An 11,764-nucleotide genomic window follows, 5' to 3' on the forward strand; every position below is an offset into this window, starting at 1 on the left:
ACGTCCTTTCAACATGGAAACCTTGGATAATGTTCAGTTTAGCAGACAGGGTAAAATATTGGTAATGTTGGACACAGCCTCCCAGGATAGTAACTAGGAGCATGATAGCTTTGACCACACTTGAGATCTGGATTGGTTTGTAATGTCCTGGGAGAGATAGCATTTTTATCTTCATTGAAGCAGGTCACAAACCCCTCACACTTTTTTTCCCCTCTTCTGACCTTGATTTCAAGACTCACCCAGGAGTAAATTATATTCTATACTATATTCTACATTCAGTCTGCTTAAGAAAATTAAATAAAAACATGTTATATAATATTGTTATAAAACTTTGTTCTGTTTTTACTAATCATTTGGATTATGTTACATTCTGACTATTTTTTTGTTACATTTTGTAATACCATTTTTTAATGTAATTTTGTATTTGCTAATAAAAATTATTACAACAAAAAAAAAATAATAAAGCATAGTTTTATCAAGTTCAGTTTACCCAGCTGCTTGGTACCTCTAAAAAAAATGAGGAAATCGTAAAGAAAAAAACATCTAGTTGAAAAATGACATACAGTGCACATCACGATGACCTAAAAGTTTTAAAAAATAAATAAAAACTAAAAACATGGAAACACACTTAAAAAACAATATAAAAGAGTGGAAAATAAATGTTGAGATTAAATGAAGAATATTTACTGTAAATCATCTATTTGTATACAAATCAAGGTGCTGCAGGTAAATTATAAAGTAATTAAACAGCAGATCTAATTATTTTCTACTAATCACATTATTTAACTGATTACAGAACTCTCAGCAGCTGGTTTATCTTTATATCTGATCTCATTACAATAATTTGCATAAACAAACAGGTGGATCCTGGTGCTGCTGATACTATTTATTCCTCTCTCAGGCTGTTTGCTGTTATATTTAGGTGGTGCACATGACAGATATTTTCTCTTAAAATGAGCCTCCTGCAGACCCTGTTATGCTGCCTCTCACTGTGCATCTCATGTAAGTTACAAGGAACTTTCTGACATTCTGGCACTTGGTTTACACACAGATAACTGATTTATTTTATGTTTTCAGATGCTCAGTCACAGACACCGGCGCTGACACCTCAGGTTGGGTCAATTAGTCCTGGGCAAAGTTTTACCTTTAACTGCAATGTAGGAGTTAAGGATGGTTGGGCCATGTATTTCTTTAAACAATCACCTGGGGAGTCTCCTAAACTTATTTTTTACCATCATCACTCATACACAGCACCCAAATATGGACCTGGGATGTCATCAGCTCATTTCACTGGCACAATAAACAGTGCTGGGACTGAATATCAGCTGATTATTAAAGATGCACAGATTGCAGACACATCTGTCTATTACTGTCTTAAAGGTTATGCGAGCACTAAATCATATCACAGTGATATAGAGCCTGACAAAAACTTTGAAACTGCAGACTATAAAACAAGAAGTGAAATTTGGAAATATCAAGTAGCAAAAGCAACATAAAGACAATAAGGATTAACAACACAATGTATTTTTCATAATCTAATGAATGATCCCTGTTACTATGATTCTATTAACAGTACAAACACAGAGATTACAGAGAGGAATTTACTGTATATTCATTATTTAAGCAAATAAACTGGATATGAAGATATTAAGAATTTTATTATTAAGGTTTAAAATATAAGTTTTGAGCAAAATGTATGCACACTACCCAAATTATTTTTAAATATAACTATAAATTATTTATCCCAGTACAAATGTTTGCAGAGATATAACCCTGAGGAGCAATGTAAGGAAAAAGTAGCTAAGCATGTGAATCTCAAAAGTCAACGAGAGGTAACGAGTGTGAGTTTATTAGACAGGTAGCAATTTCTAAGATCCCAAAAAATCAAGAGACTGATGAGAGACTGCCTGCTTGGGTTCACAAGGCTCACAGTTTATCGGTCTGTCGATATATTCAAATTAAAGGGGCCGACCCACGAAGTGCCTGCATTTGGCAATGTGTCTCCCATTGAAAATAATGGGGATTGCGGCCAGGGCTGCCATCAGGGGGTGACAGGGGTGACTCCTGTCAGGGGCCCAATGGGCCAGGGGGGCCCCATGAGGCACTACAGCAGAGTGCTAATTGAGCATGAGAAATGTTATTACAAGTAGTAAAGTATTAGCATTTGAGAGGATTTCTGAGTGTGCACTAAACCACTATGCACAGTGTGAGACAGACTTGGCACTTTGTTTGTACAGTGTGTGATTGAGTCAGACGGCAGATCACTTTCATTTGCAGAGGAGGTAGGACTTACTGAGCAAATGTTTTTTTTTATTTCTTTGTGCAATTTCAGATTGTAACTTCAGTGTGGTAGTAGTTGTATGGTGCGGCCAGGGGTCCATAAAAACAATTTTTTTTAACAGCAGTGTATTTATGATTATTTGACAATGCTGTAGAAATTCTATATTTAGAATCATGCAGAAATGTTTCCTCCTCAATACACAAATGGTAGGTGCCCTTTTGGCAGATATGCATTTTTATATATATATATATATATATCCAATACAAATAACAGCACTCTCAGGTCTTTCGTTAATGTGAGAACAACAAAAGTCTCTTTTTTATTGGAATGTTTTCAAGGAGCTTGTCCCCGTCATCAGCATAACAAACGTGTGAAATACAACATATATTTATACTAACATATCAATTTACATCAATGACAACTACCTGTGTACCTCTTAGTGCCCCAGAATAAACCGCCAAACATTCGTGAATGGAGCGCATTATGCGTTCCAGTGATTTGCAACCGGAAGTGTCTCATGTCACATGACTTCCGGTCTGTAATTTTTTACATTCTCCGTGTAAATTAACTATGATTCTCAGATCATAATCTTTTGTGCGAACTATGTGTAATAAAGTGTTATTATATCCCTGTGACTTTCTTCAAGTGTTGTGATTAGCCTAATATTCAAAAATTCCTTCATATATATCTATCATCGAAAGTTTTTATTATAGGCTTATTACGTCAATGCAGCCACTTTATCCCTGCATTAACTAATCACTCTGTCATCTGCATAGTGTATTTGTGACTGTATGTGGGTAAATGTTCTGTGTATATTACTATGGTCTCTAGTATAAGCGCATATTCCTGCTGTTTTTTGACCAATTGTTTATCTGGGTTGCCTTGGTAACCCTGTAATGCCTTATTTGAGCAGTCTATGATCTTACAAGCCCTGCTCTATATTGTTTCTTTGTTAAGGCATAATGTGTACTGTCTGTTATACCAGTTATCTATTGTAGACCCCTAGCTTGACAATTTACCACACTGCATCTTATATATATTATCTTTCTCCCCACTATTTACATATTTGTTTCTTACTACATGTCAAGTAGATATCACAAGTCGATCATGATCAACTTGTTCTAACCATTGATCACGTCTGTCCAGAGATAAAACGATAAAATAACTTTAAACATAACATAAATTATTTACATATATGCTATCAGCATATAGTTGTAGAATCAATTTTTGCTATCTGTGCTTTATATATATTGAGATATCATCTTAATACTAATTCTTTTTCACCATTTTCCGTATGTTTTGATAGTTTTTATGATCCTTATATGTTTTTCTAAAATTTGCTCATATGTGGGCTCTCTAGAATTTACACATCAAAGGATTCGCTTTTCTTCTAAGATCCTGTGTATCAGATCTATATTCCTTTGCATTCCATTCTTAAATTAGAATGTTACTTATTCCTTCCTTACTGGGTTTAGATAAAGTCCATGTTTGTAGTTTCTCTCTATTCATATTGGCTACTGTCTATGTAGGTTTTGGGAGTGGGTATATAGTGGTAACTTGCCTGATATGTGTCTTATCCAAAGAGTAGTGGAAGTCTCTTTCGTGTCTCCCCTTACTCGGATCATAGGAGTATGATTGGGGCACTACCCCCCTTGGGGTCTGTGTCCCTATCCATCCCTGATATGGTGCACAATATCTTAAAGGCGTACCTTAGTTTGTATCTCCTACCTATATCAGTGCCTTGAAGTCTGGTGCCGAGTTGAGCCCCCCTGGATGTATCGTTCCTAATCTGTACATCCATTCTGCCTCTCTTCTGAGCAGGGCTTTATTACGATCTCCTCCTCTTTCCAACTGGGGGATATGATCAATTAGAATGTATCTAATGCTGGATACCTGATGTTGTCTTTGTGCACAGTGTCTGGCTACAGGTTGATCCGACTCTTCTGTGTCTAGTGCCACACGTATCGCCCGCCTATGGTTGGCCATTCTTTCACGTAGTGTTCCGCTGGTCTTTCCAATATAGAACTGGGCACATGGGCAAAAGAGTAAATAGATTACGTGTGTTGTATTACACGATAAGGAATGCTTGATGTGATACACTTGATTGGTGTGCGGATGATGAAAGGTTTTGGTAGTTATCAGGCCGTTGCATGTGGTACAGCCTAAGCATCTATATGAGCCTTTGATGTTGATCTTTTCTTTATTCAGATAGCATCTTTTAGGATCTGTTTTTACCAGCAGATCTCTTAGATTGGTGCCCCTCCGGTATGCAATCATGGGTGTGAGATTGTGTGCAAATCTTAGTTTAGGATCCGATTGTACCACTGGCCAGTGTCTTCTCAGGATATTACCAGCCTCAGTGGTGTTGGGTGAAAATGTAGTAGCCATTATGAGCCTGTTGGATGGTTCTATTTTGTTTTCTTTGTATATAAGAGTCTCTTGTGTGTGCGGTAGTACTTCTTGTAGAATTTCATCTATTATACTCTTCTTGTACCCCCGTTGTATGAATTTTGTCCCTCATATATTGAAGTTGGGAGACCCCTGTGGCTTTACTTGTGTTGTTACGTATTACTCGTATCATTTGTGATTTAATGATTCCTTTGAGTAAGGCTGGTGGGTGGCAGCTATTTGCACATAGAAGGGAGTTCCTATCGGTAGGTTTGTGATAGAGTGTGGTGCCCAATCATGCATGTCACACAATGTTTATTTAGGGGATGCAAGGTGCATAAATATTTCCTCCTGTGAGTGTTTCTGTGGGTGTCTGTGTTTGTCTTTGTGCTTTGGTTTGTGTCTCTATGAGTGTGTATGTTTTGTTTTTTTTCTGTGGGTCTCTCTGTGAGGGTGGGTGTGTATGTCTTTGTGCATTTTCTGTGGATGTCTGAGGGTGTGTGCATATGTCTTTGAGATTTTTCTATGGGTGTCTCTGTGAGGGTGTGTGTATGTTTGTCTTTGTGTATTTTCTCTGGATGCCTCTGTGAGGGTGGGTGTGTATGCCTGTGTTTTCTGTGGATGTCTCTGTGAGGGTGTGTGTGTGTATGTATGTATGTATGTATGTCTGTGTTTTCTGTGGATGTCTCTGTGAGTGTGTGTTTTCTGTGGATAGCTGCCACCCACCAGCCTTACTCAAAGGAATCATTAAATCACAAATGATACGAGTAATACGTAACAACACAAGTAAAGCCACAGGGGTCTCCCAACTTCAATATATGAGGGACAAATTCATACAACGGGGGTACAAGAAGAGTATAATAGATGAAATTCTACAAGAAGTACTACCGCACACACAAGAGACTCTTATATACAAAGAAAACAAAATAGAACCATCCAACAGGCTCATAATGGCTACTACATTTTCACCCAACACCACTGAGGCTGGTAATATCCTGAGAAGACACTGGCCAGTGGTACAATCGGATCCTAAACTAAGATTTGCACACAATATCACACCCATGATTGCATACCGGAGGGGCACCAATCTAAGAGATCTGCTGGTAAAAACAGATCCTAAAAGATGCTATCTGAATAAAGAAAAGATCAACATCAAAGGCTCATATAGATGCTTAGGCTGTACCACATGCAACGGCCTGATAACTACCAAAACCTTTCATCATCCGCACACCAATCAAGTGTATCACATCAAGCATTCCTTATCGTGTAATACAACACACATAATCTATTTACTCTTTTGCTCATGTGCCCGGTTCTATATTGGAAAGACCAGCGGAACACTACGTGAAAGAATGGCCAACCATAGGCGGGCGATACGTGTGGCACTAGACACAGGAGAGTCGGATCAACCTGTAGCCAGACACTGTGCACAAAGACAACATCAGGTATCCAGCATTAGATACATTCTAATTGATCATATCCCCCAGTTGGAAAGAGGAGGAGATCGTAATAAAGCCCTGCTCAGAAGAGAGGCAGAATGGATGTACAGATTAGGAACAATACATCCAGGGGGGCTCAACTCGGCACCAGACTTCAAGGCACTGATATAGGTAGGAGATACAAACTAAGGTACGCCTTTAAGATATTGTGCACCATATCAGGGATGGATAGGGACACAGACCCCAAGGGGGGTAGTGCCCCAATCATACTCCTATGATCCGAGTAAGGGGAGACACGAAAGTGACTTCCACTACTCTTTGGATAAGACACATATCAGGCAAGTTACCACTATATACCCACTCCCAAAACCTACATAGACAGTAGCCAATATGAATAGAGAGAAACTACAAACATGGACATTATCTAAACCCAGTAAGGAAGGAATAAAGTAACATTCTAATTTAAGAATGGAATCCAAAGGAATATAGATCTGATACACAGGATCTCAGAAGAAAAGCGAATCCTTTGATGTGTAAACATACGGAAAATGGTGAAAAAGAATTAGTATTAAGATGATATCTCAATATATATAAAGCACAGATAGCAAAAATTGATTCTACAACTATATGCTGATAGCATATATGTAAATAATTTATGTTATGTTTAAAGTTATTTTATCGTTTTATCTCTGGACAGACGTGATCAATGGTTAGAACAAGTTGATCATGATCGACTTGTGATATCTACTTGACATGTAGTAAGAAACAAATATGTAAATAGTGGGGAGAAAGATAATATATATAAGATGCAGTGTGGTAAACTGTCAAGCTAGGGGTCTACAATAGATAACTGGTATAACAGACAGTACACATTATGCCTTAACAAAGAAACAATATAGAGCAGGGCTTGTAAGATCATAGACTGCTCAAATAAGGCATTACAGGGTTACCAAGGCAACCCAGATAAACAATTGGTCACAAAACAGCAGGAATATGCGCTTATACTAGAGACCATAGTAATATACACAGAACATTTACCCACATACAGTCACAAATACACTATGCAGATGACAGAGTGATTAGTTAATGCAGGGATACAGTGGCTGCATTGACGTAATAAGCCTATAATAAAAACTTTCGATGATAGATATATATGAAGGAATTTTTGAATATTAGGCTAATCACAACACTTGAAGAAAGTCACAGGGATATAATAACACTTTATTACACATAGTTCGCACAAAAGATTATGATCTGAGAATCATAGTTAATTTACACGGAGAATGTAAAAAAATTACAGACCGGAAGTCATGTGACATGAGACACATCCGGTTGCAAATCACTGGAACGCATAATGCGCTCCATTCACGAGTGTTTGGCGGTTTATTCTGGGGCACTAAGAGGTACACAGGTAGTTGTCATTGATGTAAATTGATATGTTAGTATAAATATATGTTGTATTTCACACGTTTGTTATGCTGATGACGGGGACAAGCTCCTTGAAAACGTTCCAATAAAAAAGAGACTTTTGTTGTTCTCACATTAACGAAAGACCTGAGAGTGCTGTTATTTGTATTGGAGATATCGAAAGCATCACTGCACCCAGGCAGGCGACCTTGGGAGGGTATATCCTGTGATAAAGGGATGGTATTATATATATATATATATATATATATATATATATATATACATATACATATATATACACATATATATGTATATGTATATATATGTATATATAATTTCAACATAGGACTGCACTCACTGGATTTTCAGCATAAAAACTGATTTATTGTGGTAACGTTTCGGAGTCCACAGACTCCAGTCTGTGGACTCCGAAACTTTACCACAATAAATAAGTTTTTATGCTGAAAATCCAGTGAGTGCAGTCCTATGTTGAAATCCTGTGAATACTACTGACCTGGCACCCTGGTTGATGACTAGAGGAGATTGTGAGTGCAGATACACATGGAGGATATATATATATATATATATATATATATATATATATATATATATATATATATATAATTACATTCCAGTTTACTGCCCCTTTATGCAAGGACTTTCCAGATGCAAGGAGGCATTTTATCTAAGATTTTTACATCTGCATAAAATGTTATACTCGCAGACTAAGATTGCTCAGTGTTTGAAATGAGACAGGTTAACTTAAAACTGTTCAGTTTACACTACAGCTGACTTAATTTTGAAATACATACCAACGAGCCTAAATCCTGCATTTAACCAGATCTAATGGTATGCGTACCAAAGCTTATGGTTCCACCAAGACCATATAGAGTACAGCATTTTCAAAATCCATAAGTACACCTGACAGATGGGAACATTTGTACACTATATTTGAAGTGGTGCTCTTGGTTGGGGAAAATGGGGAAAAAACAAACATATGTCAACCTTTAAAAAGTACTTTTCTTCATCTAGCCATCTACCCAGATCATTAATGTACAATTTTGAATTCACAAAATTATTTTTGTTTGCACATTTACAAATATGATTCTTTAAAAAGTGATCTCTTAATTTCAGCAATTTTTTTTTATCATGCATGTCACACAATGTTGATTTAGGGGATGCAAGGTGCATAAATATTTCCTCCTGTGAGTGTTTCTGTGGGTGTCTGTGTTTGTCTTTGTGCTTTGGTTTGTGTCTCTATGAGTGTGTATGTTTTTTTTTTTTTCTGTGGGTCTCTCTGTGAGGGTGGGTGTGTATGTCTTTGTGCATTTTCTGTGGATGTCTGAGGGTGTGTGCATATGTCTTTGAGATTTTTCTATGGGTGTCTCTGTGAGGGTGTGTGTATGTTTGTCTTTGTGTATTTTCTCTGGATGCCTCTGTGAGGGTGGGTGTGTATGCCTGTGTTTTCTGTGGATGTCTCTGTGAGGGTGTGTGTGTGTATGTATGTATGTATGTATGTCTGTGTTTTCTGTGGATGTCTCTGTGAGTGTGTGTGTTTTCTGTGGATGTCTCTGTGAGGGTGTGTGTATGTCTTTGTGTGTTTTCTGTGGATGTCTCAGTGAGGGTGTGTGTATGTATGTCTTTCTGTGTTTTATGTGGTTGTCTCTGTGTGTGTGTGTGTATGTCTTTGTGTGTTTTCTGAGGCTGTCTCTGTCGGTGTTTCCTTGGGTGTATGTGCAAGTTTGAGTTTGTGTGTGTGTCCATTGTCTGTTCCTTTTTAGGACATTTTGACCTTACTACTAATTATTCACATCTTTCTACAGACTTTGAGACTAACGAGACCTTTCTGGAAGTCACCAATCCACCATTTAACCTTTAAATTATTGTTTAGCCAGTTCAGGGCCCTTCCTTTCAGCCACTGCATGCTGTTGTCATCATTTAGTTGCATCTTCCTTTACAAAAAGATAATCAGAACTCCATATTTTGTTTTCTAAATTTCCTTTTTTTTTTACAAAACTGTAGTTTAGTTTACCTCATTACTTGTCAGGTCAATATAAACAAGTGCTGTTTTTTGTGTCTGATTGTGTTTTTGTGTTTATTTACGTGTCTGCTATGTGAATCATTATGTATGTGTGTGTGTGTTTCAGTGTATGAGTTTGTGAGTGTGTGTGTGTTTCAGTGTATGAGTTTGTCTGTGTGTGTATGTTACTACCTTTACAACATTTCCAAGTTTAAATAGACAATTAAGAATAAAGTGCATATACATTTTAGTCACTTGGTCAAAAATTGCACATGTCAAAGGAGGGGGGGGGCCTGATCAATGGTTAAGTCAGGGGCCCCAAAATTTCTAGTGGCGGCCCTGATTGCGGCTTCTGCTCAACTCTGCTGACATCGCCAATCGTTGGCATTTTCAGCAGGCGTGTGGGGGGTGGCGAATTTAAAGTGTTCTTACACAGCACAGATAGTGCCCTTAATGAAACCAAAAACAGTTTCTGTGTAGGAACACTTCAAATAATACATACTTAACCTTACTGTAACTAAACCTACACCACCTGCCTCATACTGGAAAATCTCGCCACTGAAAAGGTGGTGAGACAAACATGGCTGAAACCCTATACCTTACCTGCAAGGCTGCCCATGGAATATATCGATATTGTCTGGCCAAAAGAGCTTGATTAGTTTAGGGCAATGCCCTATCAAATGCCCTTATAAAGGGCAATGCCCTTCTCAGGGCCACCTTTTTTAGGATAGAGACTTTAAGTAGTGTAGGGGTAGTTTGAATTGGGGGTTATGACAGTTTAGGGATTAATAGGTTAGGGGGTTTCTTGCGGTGGGGATTTGTGGAAACTTAGGGGTTAATAGTTTAGGGGGTAGTAGTGTAGGGGGATAATACAGTGGGCTTTTGGTGGTTCAGGGGTTAATATGTTAGTAAGTTTACTGTTGTGGGCTATTGGCAGTTTAGGGGTTAATAGGTTAGGGCGTTTATTGTGGTGGTCTATTTGTAGTTTAGGGGTACATAGATATATTTATTATGCTTGGTGCTGTATTTCAAAGGGATCGTTTGCTATACATAGTAAATGTCATCGGCGAACCTGTTTGGAATATATATCGCCAGCATCACCACCCATTGGGGTGTATAGTAAAAAGCCTCTCAGTGATGCCGCCTGTTATCCATGATGTTGAAAATTTGGAATATTTCACCAGGTTGCTCGGCATCGCGGCAGATCCTTTAGGAATATTTTTCAGTCATTGGGGCCTAAGCATTCTAATAAAGTAAACTGAATTTGTGAAACTGTTCAGACTAATCCTTGCATGATAAACCAATATGGTCACATGTACTAAGTGCCTTGCAGACAAAGCTCTGGAGTTTGTAATCTGTAGGCCCAGCTTTGTGTAAAACGTGCAGCAGACACTGTATGTCCACCACCCCTATGTGCTATTGCACAAGCACATGCTTTTCAGTCACCCTGAATGGCCCTGTCAGTTACCTTGAATAAATATGTTTTGGGTTAATTTATCTAAAACCAACTCAAAAGTGGCAGAGAAACTAAGAAGCAGAGGTCATATGAACAAGTCTGCCCCACAAGGGCTTCATATCAGCATTCACTGCTTTATACAGGGAGCTTATAGCATAAAAATATTAGTGCTAGTAATAGTCACTAGGAAATCCAGGCAGTTTCCTTCTGCTGGCAACTGGGTCAGTATAGAAATCGATTTTTATCTTTTTAGAGTCCTCTTCTGGACAATTAAAATAAAAATAATTAATTTGAATTTAATATTATTTATACAGTGAAACTCACTCTACTATTCAATTTAGATGGCAATATCCAGCTCAAGAGTTCAATATTGTTAACAGTGAAAAACATTACATGGAAATTATTTTAGATTGATCCAACTGGTAAATCTGAAATTCTATGAATGATGTTTAATAACTAATTACACTATAGATAAAATACATTTTACATTTACCATAATATCTTACAAACTAAATATGCATCATGTGGCCAAAAATTTGTGGAAACCTGACTGTTACACCTATATGACCTTGTTGGACATCCCATTCCAAAACCATGGACATTAATATGGGGTTGCCTCCACCATTTGCCGCTTTAACAGCCAGAACGCTTCTGGGTAGGCTTTCCACAAGATTTTGGAGTGCACTGCTGTTCCCAAGTGGAAACTGCCACTGATGCTATTGTTAGTGCTGTTTCCACTTGGGACCAGCAGAGCTCTGTGGCTCCCAAACAGT

At 37.8% G+C, this 11,764-nt stretch overlaps 1 gene segment (V, D, J or C); it reads left to right on the top strand.

Moving 5' to 3' along the window:
• The first annotated feature begins 935 nt into the window (after positions 1 to 935).
• Positions 936 to 1,654, top strand: LOC128649635 (Ig kappa chain V region 3368-like). The segment is given in 2 exon segments: positions 936 to 1,002; positions 1,078 to 1,654. Coding segments are annotated over 2 exon segments (468 nt in total).
• Positions 1,655 to 11,764: the final 10,110 nt, after the last annotated feature.

The sequence above is a fragment of the Bombina bombina genome, chromosome 2, assembly GCF_027579735.1.
Source record: "Bombina bombina isolate aBomBom1 chromosome 2, aBomBom1.pri, whole genome shotgun sequence".
Taxonomy (NCBI): domain Eukaryota; kingdom Metazoa; phylum Chordata; class Amphibia; order Anura; family Bombinatoridae; genus Bombina; species Bombina bombina.